Here is a 22,092-nt window from a genome sequence, read left to right on the forward strand (position 1 = left end):
TATGTTGGAAAGGGGGACTGAGTACGTGCATATGCATGAACATAATGTACCAAATTTTAGACTAGAAGGACTCTTAAGAATCATGTATCCATCCTTGCCTATTAAAGATAAGGAACTGAAGTTCATAAAAGTGAAATGCCTACGGCCACAAAAAAATAGAGAAAAAAATCAGAACTAGATTGTGATTTTCTAGAGTTCTCAATCCCAGTGCTTTGCTTGTATATACAAAGCGTATATACCCAGATGGTGAAAAGATTCCCAGAGGAAAACTAGAACAGACTTGGCAGTTCATTCTCATTCAAGTTGGCATGTGTACACAGATCTATAAGACCCGGGTGAAGACAAAGGGGGAGACCATTTTTTAATATTTAAATGTCTGCTGTTCTGAATATGGAATCTGTTCATACAGAAAGAAAAGTTTCTTCCTTTCCCATTTCTTCTTCTAGTGTCTAAAACCATATATGCATTCATGGAAAAGTAAGAAGGTCATTTGCTCAGTATCAAGTTTTGTTCCTCAAAAAAGTGGCCATGATGACGAACAAGCACACCATACCATGGCATTCACTTTTTTCCTCTTAATTATCTAAAACCATATCTAGAGATGTGTTAAAGCCACTCATGCTTCCAGCTGAATTAGGTATGTTTAGATCCTTGCAAATTCTTAATCTGCATTTTTTTCAAAATTCTGAGAGAGATGGCTTAAGACTTTAACCCGTGCTTTAAAAATTGAGTTTTATCAGACTGAGCCGATTACTTGACACACGTTAGGAGAACAGCTCAATTCTCAATGAAAAAGAAATCTTCAAGCAATATATAGATTTCTATAAACTGAATGCCTTTCCTTTCATAAAAATTAAAAGTAAAAACAATATACAGTATCTTTAATAAAAATCAAGTCACAAGTAAGAAACATCAAAAGTGGAAGTAAACAACTTGACTTTTTAAATAAAGGAAGGCCATCTATTCCAAATAAGTACCCCTCCCCCAAAATGGCATGGCAACAAAGCTCTCTCATACATTCTGAAAGGTGAACACATACATGCCAGGAATAGCACTTCATTTATTTTTACACGGATAAATGTCCCCGTAGTAACAAATTCAACTCATGAATTCTTCTTTTAGTTCAAGGTAGTATATTAACAAGTTTAATATTATATTGGCCAGTTTCACTTTTACTATTGCCAATTGAAAACCTTGCTACTCCTATAGAAAGCATACTGTGCAAAAAGTGATTTTCCAAGTCAGAATGCCAAAACATATCGACTTCAATATCCCAACACTCCTACCTCTAAAATAACTTCTAAAAATCAAACCTGGTTAAAAAAAAAAATCTCAACAGTTTGCCAACAAGAAAACCAGAAGAAAGAAGCAATAACCAGACACTTCTAATTAATCATTCTTTTTTTTTTTCATGTTTTACTATCATCCATTAACACTGTCCCCTCAAATTATTAATTAATGCCCTCTAGTTAGTTATCAGGGGTTGGCTTCAACGCAAATGGAACCACAGAACAGGTAACACAAATGAGCCCAGTTAGTCAAGAAAATGTGAACTTAACTATACCAGATCTTTCGGGTCGTTAAAAGAAGTTTAAAATCTGCATTTCTATGCAAAAATCTCCTAGTTTTTAAATAAAGGCTTTTTTTTTTTTTTTAATTTGGCCCAAAGCACATGCCTATATCGAGATCCAGCCGGTGGGTCTCTGGTTTGCAGCCCCTGGCTTATATAGAAATTCCTGTCTTTATAATATCACCACAGATCTGTGTTCAGAGAAGCTGCGAGCTGGATGTGATTGGCGGAAACGGAGACTAGGGGAGCCCTGTTCACGGTGCATGAGCACTCCCCGCACTGCGCCCTGGACGGACCTTGGGGATAGCATCACTTTATTTGTAGAAGTCTGCCTATGACTTCCAGACTGGAAACTTCTTGTAGGCAAGGCCACACCTTACTCATCTTGTTTCCTCGGCACTTGGCACACGAAAAGCACAAAATAAATATATTTGAAAGAGTGAATAAGTAAATGAATAAATAAACACCAAATGAATGTAATCTCTCATGCCAATCACCCCTAACCTTTCTTATCCAATATGAAACTTGGTAAAAAATAAAGTTATTCCCAGTGATTCCCCTTTTCCAAACTGAGCTGCACTATACCTGAGTAGAAGAAATGACTGCATATATTAACGGTCACATGAATTTTGGACAGACTTTTTAAATTTTTGTTGCTGGATTAAAGCCAAGAAACGAGTATTTCAAATTAAGTATTTCTTCAAGCCAAGAAACAGTATTCCAAGTAATTCATTTCTGAATTAAAGCCAAGAAACAAATATTTTAAATTAATTACCATTCATTTCTTTTCTGTCACATGAGACAGAAAAGAAGCCTCAAGAGAGTAGAAGGAGCGGGGAACGTAGAAGGGAGTCCCCGTCCTGTGTCTATGTGATAATGAAAGATCTTATGCTCATTTTATACACGTGAGTCTCTAGTGGTGTTGTGGTTGTGGTTGCTGTCATTGCTATTTTCACTTCACTTGAGGAAGTCACCTTCTTTTTCCCTGGATGCCTCTATAGGTAAATGGCAAGTAGGGGCTTAGAGGGGGCAGAAGAGTGCCCAGGGGAGTTGGTGGTAAGAACAAAAAGGAAAGTTCATTCCAAGCTGTTTCTGTACAAATCCTGATGTTTTCAGCCCAAGTTACAAAGAGGCATGATTTAGAGTCCCTGTCATTTGTCAGATAGCCAATATTTCTACTCTTCCTTCTCTCCTTTCCACGCACACATCCTTCTGTATGCTGTGGCGTCTAAACTTTTCTTCAATACAATCCTTGGAACAAAAAATCTACACTCTATACCTATGTACATCAATATATAGTCTTGGCTATAAAAACTATTTGTCTAACTTTTAGAGAGCTCAGTGGGCACTTGTAGCTTAATTATTACCAAACAACTATGAACCATAAATAAGTTTTCTTCCCTGCATGGAGTTTGGCAATACCAAACGTGTGGATTTCACTTAACTACTGCGGAAGGCTTAAATTTTCTAACCCAATACTTGGGAAACCATGAGCTGACAACTAAGAATAATGTTCCAGGGATGATGTAAGAGAATATTTGAAATAGGAACAGCTTGGGAAATTCAAGATGCCAAAGTAAGCAGGGAAGTGTACAAAGAAGAGAAGCTTGGGGACCTGGTTCTAGGCATATAATACAGAAACACACTTACCAGAATAGATGGTGGGGTTGCTGGAAGACTTGCACTTTGGGTGTTCGAAACCAGGTCTTCAGTTTGGGGAAGTAAAACTTCTCTCACTGAAGAAAAAACAATATTCAAGAACATTTTTAATTGAGACACTATTGTACTTGTGCTTAAGAGACAACTGAACACTAAGTTTTTCCTTTTTACAGGTTAGATTTGGGCAAAACAGATGAGGGAGACTTGCTTAGAAAATGCCTGTTACTTTATTCAGATATTTTACTTATATTAGCACCAACTTTCTGAATTGTGAGACTAACATAAAATAAAGATTCTTCGCATTATTACATTTAGGACACTCCTATATTATTTCCTTTCCTTTCTCAAGCAATTTTTACTCTTTTCAAGATTCCTATGAAGCAGTTGTTTTTAAAATGGATTTTTTTCATTTTAATAAGAAAGTTGAACTGAAATTCCAACTCATTTGGTTGATGCTAAAAATGGAGAAAATTATGCAAAATGATTTCCTTTATGGCAGAAAGTACCTTTGAAAAATGGTCTAGGACACCAGAGAGTTTATCACTATACCAATATTAAAGAGCAATAAAGTTAAGAGAGTAGATTATATAATTTAATTCAACAAAAATTTACTGAATCCTTTCTAGTTGCTACAGACTTTGATGAAGTTGAGGCTATAAACAGTAATAAAGCCAAGTTTCTCTTGTGGAAGTATTTCATATGTCAGAGATAAATACAAATTATAAAATGTGAGGGGCAATGTATGGGAACACACAAAGGAGAAATTAATTTTGCCTAAAGGGGAGGGGGAATCAATAAACACTAAAAAGAGGGGGTTGCCAGGAGGGTGAGCAGGTATATGAACCAAAAACAGAAGCAGAATCTGTCATTATTCACCTGTTCTTACTGGCCTGACATAGAGGAATCAATCAGAAGCCAAAAACCCTATTTGGTGTGAGTTTTTTCCAAAACCCCTTTTTCAGTTTTGTATACAGTTATCTTGTCTTCTATGGACAACAAGCACTAGGAGATCAAGATGAACATATCTGTTGAAATGATGACCGAGTTACCTAGAGAGCCACAGCTATTCAGAACTCTGAAGTTGGCTTGAAAATAGAAATGGATTTTAGGGACAAAATTCTGAGTAATTGAAATGTACATCTAATGAAAGGTCCAAACCCTCGAATTAGTTTGCACTGGATATCTTAAAGCTTCTGTTTAACTTGCCTGAATATTCTGAGGGGATTGCTGACCTCTTTTTTAGGATACCTTCCAGGAGGAAGCTCCATCCCCAGGCTCCACATAAAAGGAAGACCTTGCTATGTTGTGTGTGGGGTTAGCTGCCTAAAGAACCTCGCTTTGCTTATTGCATGTCTTAATCCTCAGGCCGTTCTTCTACCAATCTGACCTTGGTGTTTGCTGCTTCTCCTCAGTTTAGGTTCCCATTTCCCTCAGGTCATGATCTCCCAGCTATATCTTTTCTCTGTTGGGTCCCAATATCCAGATTCCTGGAACCTTCTGCCTATATGCTGTCCCCATAAGTAGCCCCCAGCTAGTCCTTACTAGCTTTCTCAAAAGGACTTCAGCAGCTTCAGATTACAATAAGCCTCTTCACTTTTCACCATTTTATCTTACTTAGGTATTCTAAAAAGATGTAACAAAGGAGGACATGAGGAAGTGAGCCCAAGTTACCCACAATGCAGACGTTCCACAATACAGAGGCTCCCTGGTATTTTAGAACTGATAGCTTAATCTCACTATCATCCACTGGAGAGAGAGTTTCTCCACTTTAAAGTCTATGTAATCCATATAAAGTCCAGGCTACTCTGTGGCTCTGTCTCAGCATACTGTTAAATTAAAGAGACATCAGGCCCGGCTGGGCGTGGCTCAGCAGTTGAGCATTGACCTATGATCCAGGAGATGGAGGTTCAATTCCCGGTCAGGTCAGAGCACATGCTGGGGTTGTGGGCTCGATCCTCAGTGGGGGGCGTGCAGGAGGCAGCCGATCAATGACTCTCTCATCATTGATGTTCCTATCTATCTCTCTCCCTCTCCCTTCCTCTCTCTGAAATCAATAAAGACATATTTTTTTAAAAAAGAGGCATCAGCAGCCAAAATAATTGAAAAGCAATTCAAAGTTTTAGTTTAGCTCCTCAAAAAATATCTTTTGTTTTGTTTAATAGTTTATTGATTTGAGAGAGCACTGGAGTGAAAGAGAGAGAAACATCAATTTGTTGTTCCACTTATTTATGCATTTATTGCTTGCCTCTTGTATACTCCCTGACAGGAGATTGAACCTGCAACCTTGGCATATTGGGATAACACTCTAATCAACTGAGCTACCCAGCCAGGGCAAAAATATCTTATTTAGGAAATAAGTAATTATATTATACACAGTAAAGTTTTGTTAAAATTTTTTCTCTCTTCTCTCTTTCTCCCTTGTGTCTATTTTTGTTTACACACACACACACACACACACACAAGACCTAGGTGGTAGCTGCCTAAAAATATCAAGGCTTCTTTTCCCTGCAGGATATGTGGTAGTTGGAGAGGCTGCAAAAATGCATCATCATTAGTATTACCTCTCACTTGTGGATCTTCCTCATTGGCAGCTAGTACTTCTCCTGTGTGGTCACTTCAGTAAAGTGTACTCTGGACACTTTAAAAGCTAAACTACTGAGTGAAAGAACTGTGGAGAAGTAAACATGAGGCAGTAAGTAAGTTAACAGGGCACCCTGCCCCTGGTGAGTTAAGCTCTGGAACCCTGGTAACCAGACTCAGCAAGATCTAGTCCCAGGCTGGCTAGGTCACTCTTCAGTCAGTCTCTCCTTGCTGACTCCAGATCCACCCGTTGATTTTGGACCATAACTGGATCTCAACAGCCATCTGAATTCAAACTTAGTATTGGATTCTCTGGGATTCTGCCCAGCAGCCAGTATTGTTTCTTCTTTGACCAGGGTCTTCCATCAACTTTCCTGAGCTTCTCCTTCTCTTCTGCTCTCTGGCTTTTAAGCCTTTATCAGCTGACTTGCCTCTGGATAGTTGATGTCTTGGTTGCCAGGGCAGCACTACAGCCTGGTGCAATCCATACTTCCAAGTACTTCTTTACTTTTTCTTATACTTTGCTCCCACGTCTTTAAACTATTTCTAAATATCATGCTCTTCTCCACAAAGAGTGGCCTTGTATCTACAAATATTCCAGACAGCCCTTGACTAATCTACCCAAAATAGCTGCAAGGCTAAAGTTCCATTCATACCAGGGTGGCTCCTATCTCATGCAGTCTAGAAAATGTTCAGAACCACATATATTTAGGGAAATTAGTTTTCACCAGAACATACTAGAAAGGGAACTAAAACTATATAAGAACTTCATAATTGATATCAAACTCACCATTGATAAGCTGAAGAGTGTCGGGATCTGGATTCAAAGAGGAATTCCCCAGCAAAAAATTTTGATGCAGTGTCTCAGCAATATAATCTCTGAAGTTACTAATTGTATAAACAGCAGTGGGCTTATCATCCAGTTCCACAAGACCATGGTTTTCCACCTTGTTGGAGTGAAGGCTGATTAGGTCCCAGGTGGTATTGCTGATGGCCTCCCCATTGAAGGTAACTGCATAGTGAACATCTATGCCACTATGGATGGAAAGAGAGAACAGATGAGGCCTGGCTAAGGAAACACAAAGGAAGGAGCTGTGAACCTAAAGAGAACAAACATTAGACCTAAAGGGACAGTCTCAAAATCATGGTTTCCATTACTATTCTGTAGGAGCAAAATAATTCCCAAATCAAAGCATAAATAAATTAAGCCCTTCTTCCTCTGGACTAACTTTTATAATTCTTATCTATTCCTTGCTTATAGTCTTTGTTGTTTTATTAAAAGATTTGTTTACAGTGACTGCCTTTCAGTCTCTTCCTGAGTTTCTATCCCCAATGTTCAACTTGGTACCTGGGACTGAGGGGTACACAGTGTCTACTAAATGAACAGAAATCTATACTTATCTGAATATAAAAAGAAAACTGCAGCCTAATCAAGGTACTCACATATCTAAAGAACAAGTATCCACTTAATGACAATGGTCTTATGAAGTCTAGGGTAAAGGGAATCAGCCAATTAACTTATGTTACTGCTTAGTGGAATCCTTCTCACTGGTCTATTGTGGCTTCCCCATAAGACAGATCCCTAGGCCATAGACAGCTAACATGGCCTGATGATACTGGCCACTAACAACACCAACTTCCTTTTTCTGATTTCAAGCTTGCAAAGGAAGCTTTTGATTATAACTACCTACAGATTTTCGTATGGGAAAAGAACGCATGAGCTGGCCAATGCTATAATTGGTCAATTGGCAGATATATTTCTCACTTTAAATAGATCGACTGGCATCCTAGAGAATGTGGTGTGTTTTGTGGTTTGGTAAGCATGGATTGGTCTTAAGAGATCTCTCCTTAGTAGCCCTGGCAGTGCTGGACCTGCCCTGGACCTGCTTGCTGCAAATCATACCCTGGTCTACAAGGGACACCATGAAGATGACATCCTTCACCTGCCATTCCAGCAGCCAGGCTTCTTTGAATTTCCTGTCTCACTGTGAGTAACTTCAGTAAGGTTTTCCTCCCCGTCTGATAAGCTCCCACTTTTCAATGGGGTGGTTTGGGCATTTTAACATGGTAACTGAGCATTTTGGCACCCAGTGCTCTAAGTGGTGAGACATCTGTTTGTCATCTATAACGTCCCTCAGCCACTTAATTTTTCATGTCAGAATATGTTGATTCATGGGTAATTCCTGATCTTTTTTTGTAAAGAAATAAATTCAGTAAAATATGGTGAAATAACCAAATGATGGCTCCAAGGTGGAATAAAACAGTAAGAGGGACACCTACTGGTCAGAACTCACTACACCATACGTGTCCCAAGTATCTAACACAATACCTGGCTCACAACAGTTCAATAAATATATTATAAAATAATGAAAAAACAAATGTTGTGTTTTATTCACTAATATAGACAGATAAGAAAACTGAATTTATAGCACTTAAATAGCAGTATGTGATACTCCTGACTTTATCCAAAGGATTTTTAGTCTCTAATTTGAGTAATTTTTGACCCTAAAGAGCATACGTGTTATCTTCACACAATTGTGTTTCCTGAGTAATCAGAACACAGTCCTGTGAGGATGTACCTGCTCCTCCCAAGCTCCGTCGGATGGACCACACCTCCATCTCCAGAAAGGTGAGCTTCTCCTTGGGATCTTTGCACAACATATTAACATGTTACCATGTTTCCTGTCCTGGCTCCAAGACAGGAAACAGTGATAAGGAAAATGAAGAAGAAAAGGCTGTGCCAGTTAGCAACTGAGTTGATTTCTGGGCTACAAGAAAACCAGAGAAGGAGATGCAAGCCTTTACTGGGAGCCTGCGATGTGCCTTGCATGACTTGTAAATATCATACGGAGACGATCAAAAGAAATATTCCTGGATCAAGAAATGCAAATCAGGCAGTCTGGGTTAGACTCCTGGCCTTACTTTTTATTGGCAAAAGAAAATTTGTCTCCCAAATGTTTCCCTTGAACATCTAAAAATAAGACTTCTATTATACTCTACCTTGTCTAGTGGGGATAAATTCATTAGAGAAGATAAAAATCCATAGAGAGATGCTTCAATTTATTACCATGTTTTTATCCTGGAAAGAGAAGTCAAAGAAATGCTTGGTATGGGGAAACCATCTATTCTCAGAGCCGAGAACTTTACTGTGACTCCAAATAGACTTAGTTCTGGCGTGGCAAATGGAGTACAGAGATTTCTCATGATGAGGGACAGGCTAAGAGACAGCCAAGAGGCCGGGGAAGTCCGTCAGAAGCACCACGCACACTGGTCGACAACACATTATCTGATTGAAGAAAGCTGTGCTGGCTCTCGGCACTGACAACTCCAAGGTCACCAACCACCATCATCCTTCATCTTCCAAACTAGACAGAAACAGCTGCTTTACAGAGGAAAGTTTCTCTGTCTGACAGCTATTTCCAGAGATGTGAATCATGTGGAGGTGAAATTCACCCTTTCTCATTCTCTCACCTCAAATGCCCTAGTTGGTTGTTTGACGTGCAGATTTTAAATAGAAAAAATAATGCAATCACATCTCATTAAGATTAACCAAAATAAAGTTATTTCAGAGAAACTCAGATATCCCTTCTTCTATAAAACTTATCTTAGGAAGAAGATGCACACTCGCAAAGTCTGGAGCTGAATTTTTGAAGTGTGTATACCAGGCAAATATATTGTTGATTCATTTTAAGTGAGTCCTACTAACTTAAAATCATGTTTGTGTCTTGAAAGGGATACAAAGCAGATAGAAAATTTCATGTGCATATAAATGTTCTATGTTTACAATATTTTATTGTGTATGTTTATAACAAAACATTTATAGATGTTTAGAAAGAGAGATTATGTATCACATAAAGTCACTATTTCTGTGCCACACATTCATTCATCACAGCTCAGAATAAAAGCATACCAAAAAGTTACGAATAAATTTCATCAATTACCTAATACCTGACAATACTGTACAGTTTTGGAAACTGTACCTAGGTTAACAATTTTATCATAAAAACCTAATGGCTTCATATTGAAGTGTTGCCCCGAGAGAGAACTTAGCACTCGGCAACTGGATACCATTCTTTTGATCATAGGGTAACATCAGAATTTGGGTTGTTTTACATTCTAATAACCCACAATCAGGCTTTTTGGTTGAGTATACACCATCAACACATGCCTATAACAAACACACACAGAGCAGTTTACACATACTCGGAATACAGAAACCCAAATTCTGATTACCTTGGTCAAAATACCTGATACCGCTTCATCATATAACTTACAGCAAATCAATTTGCCTCTCTGAAGCAAAATTTTCTCATCACCAAAATAGAATGAATATTAATTTTCATTTTCACTACCTCACAGGGGTATAAGACAGTAAAATGAAAATGAAATAAAAGGACCAGTACTTTGATGTATCTCTGAAAGTACTTTTCATTAGACTGTGTTCCTAGAGGATGGAGACCAACAGTTACTAATTTCTGTAGACACAGGATTTGCCTCATTAGTAGGCACTTAGTAAATACTTGCTAAAGTAATATAAATGATAGTGAGGAAGTCAGAAAGCCCTCTCCAAATATAAGGCATTACAATGAAGGAGCATTACTATATCTCTAAACATGCCCATATTTAGCCCATGAATATACCTCATAAATTCTATATTATACTTATCAACCTTCCAAGAAAAAGTGAATTTTCAATAAATTTGGAATCCAAAGGCAAGAAAATGACAAGCAACCTTCACAAGAGGTATTGACTATGCTTTTCTATTACATATGCTCCTTCTGAGAAATTCTAGAGAGCAATTGCTTTTGTAAATGAACTCTTTATGAACTCTTCCTCCTCATTTACCACTTAAAGTGATGCTTGGTTAGATTATTGAATGCATAGCATACTGGAAAGTATTTACATTAATGCAAGTTTTTATTCCTATTTAAATTAAGTGTAACTCAATACAGAGTGGGGCATAAGTAGGTATACAGTTATTCATATGGAAAATAATACAATAATTAATAAATAATAGAGGGACATCTGCAATAGTGCCAACAATTTAAAAATTAAATAAATAAATAAATAATACAAGAACAAACTGTTTCACAACTGTAAGCCTTCATTTGCCCAACCCTTTATTTAAAAGTACTTGTCAGGCCCAGCTGGTATGGCTTAGTGGTTGAGCATCGACCCACGAATCAGGAGGTCACAGTTTGATTCCCGATCAGGGCACATGACCGGGTTGCAGGCTCAATTCCCATTAGGGGGCAGGTAGGAGAAGGCCAATCAATGACTCTCTCATCATTGATGTTTCTATCTCTCTCTTCCTTCCTCTCTCTGAACTCAATAAAAACATATTTTTTAAAAATTAAAAATAAAAGTACTTGTCACTATATAGTCTATAACAGAGGTCTATAAGCTACTGCCTGTGAGCTAAATTCAGTCTATTGTCACTGACTTCATGGATTTTATGTTTTTAAATTGTTGGAAAAAATCAAAAGAAGAACAATATTGTAAAAATTATATGAAATTTATATTTCAGTGTCCATAAATTAAGGTTTTTTGAAACACAGCCATATTTATTCATTTTCATCTGATAGTAGCAGAATTGAGTAGCTGCAACAGAAACCATATGGCCTGTAAAGTTTAAAATATTTACTATCTGACCCTTAAGAAAAATTTTGTCACCCCCTGATTTGTACAGAGATGGACACTGATATTGGAAGTGAGAAAATAACTCAGCCATGCTCCCTTGAACCTAGGTCTACCATATTTTCTAAACTGACACTTCATTCACTTGATAGTTGAGAAAGTACCAAAAAGTACCCTACCTGCCATTTTCCTTGGGGGACCTGAAAAAAAAAATTTGAAAATGGTAAGTAGAATTTAAAACAGTTATATTTGTCATATCATTTATCAAAGTACAACTTCTTGATATATTTCCTTTGAAATGTTTCTTTAAGTGAAAATGCTTGCACAGTATCAGAAGCTGACAAATTCCTGTGGATGGAAGGAAGTGAGCAAAGGTGGAGAAAGTGTTCTCTTTTAAAATAAATAGTCTTTGCTATCTTTAAACTTTATTAAAATGCCTTTAAAAGAATTCATATAAGGTTATCTCTTTATAAGTAAACTTTTTCAGTAGATCAGCAGGGGACTCCAGTAATTAGCATTAATAAAATTGGGAACACTTTTGGGGAGATACAATGTGTTATGTAGTATTGAAATCAATGAAAAGCAATCAGGCGATATACAGTAAGGTTCTAAGGGGTTGGGAAAGGTCAGGACTGACTGACCTATAGGATTTGCATAGCCTTTAATATTTATTTATATAACAGACGCTATTAAGCTCTATTAAGAACTTCCCATGTGCCAGGAACTATGCTAAGGATTTTTCAAAAATAAATTAATCCTCATTAAGACTTATTAAAGACCATTAGTATCCCCATATTATAGGTAAAGAAGCTGAGGAACAAAAATGCTAAATCATTTACTTAAAGTATTTCAAAAGTATTTTTTAATAAAGCAGGATTAATAGTTAAGACTTAGTAATTTACCCAAAACCATCTAGCCAGAAATACCAAGGCAGGGTTTGAACCTAGGCAAGTTGACCACAAAGGCTATGTTGCCTTCCCTGTGCTGCCAAGTGAGATCCCCAAAGACCTCACATTCACAGGTCCTCAGGTGAGCTTCAGTCACACCTGGAAAAGTGCTACGGTGGAACCAGGGAGACTGGTCACGGTGTGAGAGTAGGTGGAGGGTCCATTTACCATGCGTGCCCTCTCCCCTGTACCAATAACTAGCTGAGTGCCTTAGGTAAACGATTTAAATTCCCTGGGCTCTGGTTTACTTATGGGAAGGGGTGAGGACAATAATAAGCATCTCATAGCTTGGCTGTTGGGATTAAATGAATTACTACAAATATAAAACCTGGAGCATTGTGAATGCTACATAAGTGATCTCTATTATTCTGGGAAACCCAGTTGTGACAAGAATATGGCACAGTTAAGATGCTGACACTGTTAATGATGCTATAAGGTGACTGAGTGCCCCTGCTCATATTCCATTGCATCTGCTCCTGGGCCACAGCAATCTCCTGCTGCTCCAGCCTTCAAAGTGCTGAGTCTAGCGTGGAGGTTCAGAGCCATAAAGTCCACCACTTGGTTTCAAATTTACAAGCTAATTTACAGGTTCTCTGACTCTGGGCTAAAACTTCATCTCTTTAAACCAGTTTGCTGCTCTGTGAAATGAGTATCAATAATAATATTTATTCTGAGAGGGTTGGAGATTAAGTGAGCTCAGGAATATGAAGTGCCTAATACAAAGTACTCACTCAACAAATGTTCCCAAGTATTATGCAGCAGGTCTGAGCAGAGTAGAAATGCCTTCAAGAGAGGTCTCTGATTTACTCAAAGTGTTGTTTGAAAAAAAGATGAATGCAGAGTGGCCTTGCACCAAGGCGTCAGAGTCACCTCAGTGGAACATGGACAAGCTTTAGTGGGATCATGAGGTCACATTTAATCTGACTTCAGGCTCCCCTCAGGCTTTTGTTGCCAAACAAAAGCAGAGTACTATGTCAGCAGCAAGCTGGGAACAGGAATTCCTAAGTTCTTACCCTGGCCCAACTACAGATCTAGTGTGTCTCCTTGAGTACATCATTTTCCCTTTTTCTAATGCAGTTTTCTCACCTAAAATATTAGCATTAGGAATGTAAATTTACCAGAAATAGCACTGAACTGCAGCATTCAAATCATGTTGAATTATTGTTGTGTATATAATATACACAAAAGGATATCCCACTTGAAATAAAGAGTGCACTGAGCATGCATTTTTAGAGTACGTCAGTTTACCTGAAGCCAAGTACACGGAGGTCCTTGTAGCCCGGTAACCCAGTAAATGCATTTTCAACCTATTAAAAATAAAAATAAAATGTATAACTAGAAATAAATGTGAAAAAAGATGTAGAAAATAATGCTTTTAGGAGTAGAATATAAAGAGCACCATTTACAACCTTAGAAGCTTGAATACATACACAGATACTCATGGGTCAGAAAGTTACTAAGAAAATAATAGTCACAATGTTAGAAAACAGTGTCTACCACAACACTGACACATTTTTCTTTTTCACTTTGTCTTTTAAAGTTCTAATGTGCTTTAATATTAATTTTTGTTCAAATTATTAAAAGCATACTTCTGACTGGCAAAAGAACTGTTCTTTTCCTTGTGTGACAAAATGTGAACAGGAGCTTCAGTTTCCAAAGAAGCTACAAGAGCATTTTTAAACCTAATTGTTCGGATGGGAAATCTGGCCGCAGCACACACAGTGACAGTCAGGGGCGCATTTCCTAAGGGTGCCTGGTGGTGTCTGTTTCTTGTTGCTACAACACAAGGGACCTGTGGACACCGTCATCGTTAAAAAGAGATCTGTAGGCCTGGGCTTAGCCCGCTGGAGAGAGGCCTTGCTCACTGGTTGTCACGGAGATGATGAAGCAGTGATCGGTCAAGTTAACTGGTCGAAAGATCAATTTATGAGCATCACATCTGTGGAAACCAGTTTTATGACTGAGTCTGTAACTTTCCACCATGTGAATCAATGACTGGAGCAAGAAAAAAAGAATTCTCGGCTGGACTCAATAGCTAAAAATAATCGGGTTGTGCACAAATACCAAATGTTTAACAACATTTAACGTTTAACCCACACGTTTCAGAAGATGCAGTCTTACCAGGTAAGTCACCATGGGGCCCACACCAGAAGAAGGAAGGAAGTTGTCAGTGAACTTGGGAACTCTGTTAGTGGATCTCTAGGCACCCACTTTTAAAACCAAGTCCTCATATAATCAGGAGAGTGAGACTTTTTAAAAGTCTTAGTCCAAAACAAAACATAGACAAACTCATAGATACAGAGAACAAATTGATGGTTGCCAGATGGGAGGGGAGTTGGATGGCTGGGTGAAAACGGTGACGAGATTAAGAAGTACAGACTGGTAGTCACAGAACAGTCACGGGGATGTAAAGTACAGCATAGGGAACATAGTCAATAATACCGTAATAACTGTGTATAGTTACTAGATTCATCACGTGATCACTTCGTAAGTTATATAAATGTCAACTAATACAATATTGAATGTCAACTGTAATTGAAATAAACAAATAAATAAATCTTGGTCCACTGAAGATCTTCATGCCTTAAGGATACAGAATCCAAACACATAAAACTTTCTAGCTATAATAGTTTGCCTTGTTTCTTTCTCTAAGAAGAGAGTACTGCTAGGCTTCTTGGAGGACGTGGGTGGGGATGGGAATGGGATCTGCAGGATGAGGAATCTGAAGACTGAGGGATAAGTCCCAGCTGCTTTTGATGGCGAAGTGGCCATGCATGTCTCTTTTATAGAACTAATACTACCCTGCTCACCAACCACATCGGTTTCTGTAAGATTAAAATGAATGTAGCTGAAAGAACTCCATTAACTGCAAAATGCTATATAGTTGTATATTATTATTATTATTATTATTATTATTATTACTAAACTCATCTTATTTTGGGCTTTGCCATCTCTTCATTCTCAACATATACAGATATTCTAATTCATCATATCCAGCTAGTTTCTGTACAAGTGGTCAGTTGTAAGAAGTCATTCTACTTGACTAACATCAAGATTAATAATAGGTACAACGTACTGAGTGACTGCTACGTGCCTGGCACTTTGCAATATTACTTCTAATCCTTGCAACAATCCCAAGAGATACATATTTTCCCAATTCTATAGATGAGAAAACTGAGACTCAGATGTCAACTAACTTCCCCAGGGTCATGCATTTGGTGAGTGACTGAATCAGAATTTATTCAACCCCAAATCTCTCTAATACTGAACCCTACTATATCCTTCCCATTGAATTGCATGCCTCTTCCTCTTTCCCTTGGCTCATAATAAATATGGTTTAGAAGTAGGACCAAGACTGGGAAAACTGGGAAGCTCACCACAGTTTCTCACCTGAATTAAAATGAAGGGAACTCTGTATGATATAAAGGAAGGAACACTGAAAGGAAGGAGGAGAGCTGATCTCCCCTTCTACTGCTAGGGGCTCAAACGACCACAAACTGTTACTAGTCCTCCTGGGCCTCACCTGGGAATGGATGCTGTTACCCACATGGCTGCTCTGAGCAAACAGGCATCCAGCAGCCTGCAGAGCACAGCAGTGTGCAAGGACCCCGTGTTGAAACTAGGGCTGTCTTCAAGTCTCACATATCCAAGCTGACCTTTCCCTCTCCAGTGTCATCCCTGGCATTGCCCCAAGCTTATCTTACTTACTCATCTCCTCATGAAAAAAATATATAAATATGTGTATATATTAATAGCTCCTGAACCTCAATCCCCCAAGCAGCTTTGTTTTTCCCTTGAGTCTTCCAATATTACCTAAGAAATAATAGTGAGGAACAATCCCTGTGACTGTTCCCTGTAGAGGAGGGGTGGGGAAGCTTTTTTCTGCCAAGGGCCATTTGGATATTTATAATATTATTTGCAGGTCATATAAAATTATCAACTTAAAAATTAGCCTGCTATCTTTGGTCAAACATTTCATTAAATTTATTGAATTTCGAGCTTCACCTGCAGTTGCCTTGGCAGGGCCAGAGCAAATGATTTCGAGGGCTGTATACGGCCCAAGGGCCAGACATTCCCCACCCCTGCTGTAGGGAGAGAATTAGAGGGCCCCTTCAGTTTGTAGTAAACATGGTGACAGGACCTCTCAGAGACTTGCCCCAGACTCCACTGCCCCACACAAAGATGGCCCACACGCAGCTATCGGTTGACATTTTGTTCCAGATAAAGGGACAGGGATATAGAGACAGGCCAGGGAAGGGACTGTTTCACGGTAGGCCCAGACCCTTCATTACCTTCAAACCACCTCAAGCCAACAGCTACCTACCTCATAAAGTCCCTGCTGGAAATGTTTTTCAAAGTGTTTATTAGAGTATCTCTAAACATGCAGTCATTCATTTGTTGACCCAAACACTGAAGCTTATTAAAGGCTTATTAACCCAAGGGCAGAGAGAACCAGACAGTTGATCCAAGACACAATCTGATGCCAGGTGGCCACTGGCCTGGCTGACATTTCTTCCACATACCATTCAGCCTCCCAACTTGGCCACACAGCTAGGAAAACTAACCGTCTGGCCTACGCTCCCCACGTCTGATGGCTGCAGTGATGCTGTTTGGCTGAGAGGTGCATATTTTTATTTCTCATCTAGACACAGTGTCTAGGGGAGGAAATTAGTCCAAGGTTATGGAATTGAAAAATGTGGCCAAGAAGAACCCCATCAAGAGGGAATGGAAAAGAAATAAACAGGAAGGAATGGTGTGCCCTGTAATTGGGCAGAGAAGGAAGATGAGCACTCAATGCCTTACTACATGAGAGCAAAGGCACACAAGGAGACAAGTACATATGGGTCGTTTTTGACTGAAAGAATCTTGAGTTCAAGTCCTATACAGAATTCTTCCAGAAAGGAAAATTGTGAGATGATCTATTCCATGATTTTTTGAAGAAAACTTTTATTAAAAATACCTACACCCAAGGAACAAAGATAGAAGGGGAATTTACTTGTCACTGGATGCTGTTTTGTCCTTTGAACTTGGTACCATGTATTGCCTATGTGTAAACAGCTCAAAATTTTTCAATTTAAAGAAGTAAAACTAAATATAAAAATAAAATAAATTAAATCTAATGTTTCCTAAAGAAAAACAATACATTGTCTGTAGTTTCTCAAAGATGCTCATTTTTCATAGAACACATTCTTCCTTGGCTTTGTAGCAAATGTTGGAAATAGTATTTATTTGTTAGTAGATGGCACATGTGTGAAGGTTTTGTCTCAGTAAAATAACTCATCTGTCTTTCTGTAGACTTTTCATAGAGCTTTCTGAAGAAATCACTATGTCACCACACCTGAACCAAGCAGACAGAGAGCTTGAATCCTAAATCTACCTTGAAGCAGTGTTGTGAATATGGGAAATTTACAACCCCAGAAAACTTTCTTGCTTATCCAAAAAAAATGAATAAAAATAAACAAAAATCACCCACCTCTGAAATAAACTCTTGCACAAGGCTCTGGTGGTGGAAGCTAGAGGGATCCTGTAGTTCTTCTCTGTACTGCTCCCCCAAAAGGTGGATACTGAATTCTGCAATCTGCTCAGCTGCTGGTTTTGTGGATTCTTCTATCACAGTCTCAATTTCATTGCTAATCTGAATTTTTAGGGAAAGAACAATGAATGTCAATGTTTACTCAATCAACAAGTATATATTGATTACATACTATATGCCAGAGACTATGCCAAAGGCAACTTCTGATGATGATCTTTTATACAGTGTTTGACTTTGGAAATGATTGGGTAGACTTTAAGACACAGCTTAACATTAAAATTACTGAGCATTTGTACATTCATTTCAACACACAATGATCAGTTCAGGGAAAGAAAATTTTTCAAAGATAACCACCAAATTTGACCATTTGTGAGTTAAAACAGAGTTGACTATGCTAAAAATTATCATCTAAAAATAGCCTAGAAGCTTGGTTCTCAACACGGTTTATATTTGTACAAATTCTTTACTGTCTGGCTTAATGGATGACAGCTGGATTCTCAAATCTGTTTCTGTATTAATCTGTTCCAATATGTTCCTTTAGTTTAAGTATGTGAAGAAAATCTAGCCATACAGATAAGTATTGAGGAAGGAAGGAATATATTAACAGCCTTTTCAGGTAATTGTAGATTTCTTTTTTTAGATACTACACCAAACTCAAGAAGTGGTAGTTTCTTAATGGTTAGTTGCTATGTGGAATCTGAAACCATATCAGCACTTGTGTACTGTGTATCATTAGAATCCAGGTCTTCCAGTGGCCAAAGCTGGAATAATTAGAGCAACAAAATGAATACTGAATTATAATCCAAAGAATAAAATAAACATTGATGAGTCTGTACTAATATGATTTAATAAATAAATGTGAGAGAAGTGACAATACTTTCTTACAAAAGAATTCCAATTAATAAATGTGGAATGAATGAGGGAGCTCAAATATCACGACTAGAACATACAGTAATAATTGTTGTGTGCAAGATACACTTGAGCTCATCTAATCCAAGTCCCTCCATTTGATACACAAGAAAACCAGGGATTGAATGGAAGAATGGCTAGCCTATGGGCTCATAGCCAATGGCAGAGGCAGGAAGAGAACACAAGGACTTTTTTCACTGTGTCATTTTAATCCCTGATGAATATATAATCAGCTACTTTCAAAACTTTAGAAGACCCCACCATCATTTCTATGCTTGAAGTCTCTCCATACTACCCCTGACAAAGGGCTGCTCATGCTCAATTTAAATGGCTCAGATGAGGAAGAGTCATGACCTTCAAAGGCAGACCATTACATTTCAAAACAAGCTCTCATGGTTGGAAAGCTTTTAATATTAAACCCAAATATATTTTTCTGTTAACTATTGTTCCCAGTTCTGTAACCTGGGACACCTATACACACCGTGGTCACCAGAGAGCCCTTCAAATAAGTACAGACAGCTTTGTCTTCCCTGATTTTTTACTAGTTCCTCTCCTGAAGACATGTCTCAGGCTTTTAATGTCTACCTTAGAGTGTGGTACACACCAGTGAAGTCGAATCAACTAAAATATGGTAGGGCTACCGCCTCCGTTATGATCAATTTTATATATCTATTATGCAACCCAAAATCACACTAGCTTTCACTAGGTGTTTTACCCTCAGTAACTGCATCATACTGCTGATTTATACTGAGAGTCACACCAACAAAAACTCTAGTCTTTAATAGAATTTTGTGTAAGACTTTGTATTTTTCCATGTTAAATTTTACCTCACTAGATTTGGACAGAAACTTCCATTTCCAGTATTATTTTTAAATAAATATGCTTAGTAACCTTACTGCAACAGAATGCCTAAAATGTTGAATAAATGTTTTTAATGCATAGCTCATTTGCAAAAAAGAAAATCCCAAGGGGCCAAGAAATATTAGAGGAATCCAGAGAGGTGACTGAATGTTGTATGTGTTGGTCCCTTGAGGCCTGGGCTTCAGTTTTAACTCTTATGACAAGGAATAGGATACAAAATAGAAGGTCTGTACATGTTCAAAATCAGATCAAAGACTCTCACATAAAGCAAGGATTCTAAATACTCAATAGACGGCAGAAACAAATTAGACAAAGTTGAAGGAAGAATTAGTGAACTGAAAGACATACATGAATGCAGCACAGAAAGACAAAGAAGTTAAAGTTATTAAAGAGTAATTAACAAATCACTTCTTATTCATTCATTCACAAATATTTAACAAATGGTGATATAGTTAGCACCATCAACTTTGGACACAGTGGTACTAAAGGTAAAAGTACTGATTTGGAATCCCCAGCTACTACCAGCCTTGTTCAGGAATCCCCAGCTACTACCAGCCTTGTTCAGTTATAGCGAGGGTGGTGGGGCAGAGTGGGTCACTTATTCTGATTTCATATAAGTTAAAATGTTCAAGTTTGGGAAGATAAAATGCAAGGCAACTAAACTGCACTTTTCTGGTGAATATGTTCAGTCAGACTTTGCTGTATATTAAGTGATCAAGGATTTATGAACCCCAAATTTTTAAAAATACATATTTAACAAAATTTCTAACAAAAATGTTTCTACCTTCCTGGACAGTGTGTATTTTTTTAAGAATCTGAACGTGGTAGAAAGTCAACTTAATGTTGTCCTGTGGTCAGGTTATTGTTAATAATGATGTATGTGAAAAGCATGCTGCTTCTTGATTTTTTAACAGCATAAAATCTGTATCCTTGCCCTAGCCGGTTTGGCTCAGTGGTCAGAATGTTGTTAGCTGGAGGAATGAAGGGTCCAGGGTTTGATTCCAGACAATGGCACGTACCTCAGTTGCAGAATTGATCCCAGGCCCCAGTCAGTGCACAAGCGGGAGGCAATCAATCAACGTGTCTCATGGCTTTCTCTCTCTCTCTCTTTCTCTCTCTCCTTCTCCCCACTTCTCCTCTACTCTCTCTGAAAAGCAATGGAAAAAATATCCTTGGGTGAGGATTAAAAAGAAAAAAAAATCTATATCCTTTCCCTCTTAAGAAGAGGAAGCTAAGTCCTGATTGATTTGGGGACAGAAGAATATAGGCAAAAATCCCCATAGTAAATTATGTCACACAGCCCACGAGAGACAGTGAGTGGACTTACCGTAAGGACAGTTTCCCAGGCCCCGAGTCATCTTATTTACAATTTGAAGCCCTCTCTCGCCAAAAGCAGTTTTACTTGACTCTCCAAGGAATCTCAGATTCTTTTTAATGCACTGGTTTTAGAATCCAAAACATTTCCATACACAGAACCACAGGAAGTCCTGTGTACTCTGGCAATGGAATAACAATCTCTCTTAACCCCCGTTCTCCATGTTAGAAACTATAACAGGGCGTCACTCACACTCTCCTCCGGCCTCTCCAAGCTGCTCTCTGAGGTACCTGCATAGGAGGTCACCCCAGGATATGGAACACTGAGGGCAGCACCTAATTAGAAAAAGAAAATGTGTGTATGAATCCAGTCCCTGGCTGAGTCAGAATCCATATCAGGAGATCAGGTACTGACTACAAAACCACTGCTATAAGCCATTTGCTTTTTCATGCTGGAAATTCTGTGCACTGTAACCATAGGACACATTTGCATAGAGTCTTCCCAGGACAAAAATAATTCTGACTCACTCATTCATTCAATAAGCATTTACTGAACACCAAGTACATGTCAGGCTCTAGGCACGATGCTAGGGATACAGACAACGTTCCCATACTGAAAGAGCTCTCTCGTCCAGGGGACAGACACTGAATGAGGTAACACTGCCAAAGAGGGGAAGTGGGTGAAGGTTGGAGACTAACCATGAATTGACAGCTATTGAAGCTGGGCCTCACTGTGTATTCTAATTTTTGCACATTTGAAATTTCCAATAAAGAGAACCTTTCAAAAAAAAAAATAATAAAGAAAGCAACTACCAATTTACAGGAAATAGAGAGGTCAGAGGAACATGTTGAATGAAGTACACGGCAGAACGCAATCAGAAAACTCCCTACTCTGAGAAACACTACAAGACAAATGACAAATGGTGGGACTGGGAAGGTTCTACCTGTTGACATGAGCGGTGGTTACAGGGTGCTTGCCTTACAATAATTCTGTAGGTCGTACATTTGTTTTAAGCAGTTTTCTGATTTGTATCATACTCAATAATTAAATATTTTTAAGTACCTACAACATAATACCATAA

General features: G+C 38.3%; 1 protein-coding gene across 1 annotated transcript in view; it reads right to left on the reverse strand.

Annotated features, from left to right (window-relative positions):
• The window catches only part of IMPG2 (interphotoreceptor matrix proteoglycan 2), a gene marked incomplete at both ends in the record, with an annotated part of 56,220 nt that overhangs the window by 16,434 nt on the left and 17,694 nt on the right, over window positions 1-22,092 (reverse strand). The window contains 6 exons of the mRNA XM_081138041.1: window positions 3,221-3,306; window positions 6,600-6,844; window positions 11,626-11,646; window positions 13,642-13,700; window positions 17,867-18,028; window positions 21,264-21,346. Of these exons, the coding sequence (XP_080994167.1) occupies window positions 3,221-3,306; window positions 6,600-6,844; window positions 11,626-11,646; window positions 13,642-13,700; window positions 17,867-18,028; window positions 21,264-21,346 (656 nt within the window). The remainder of the gene's footprint in view (window positions 1-3,220; window positions 3,307-6,599; window positions 6,845-11,625; window positions 11,647-13,641; window positions 13,701-17,866; window positions 18,029-21,263; window positions 21,347-22,092) is intronic.

This window comes from Miniopterus schreibersii (genome assembly GCF_964146895.1).
Source record: "Miniopterus schreibersii genome assembly, chromosome: 5".
NCBI lineage: Eukaryota > Metazoa > Chordata > Mammalia > Chiroptera > Miniopteridae > Miniopterus > Miniopterus schreibersii.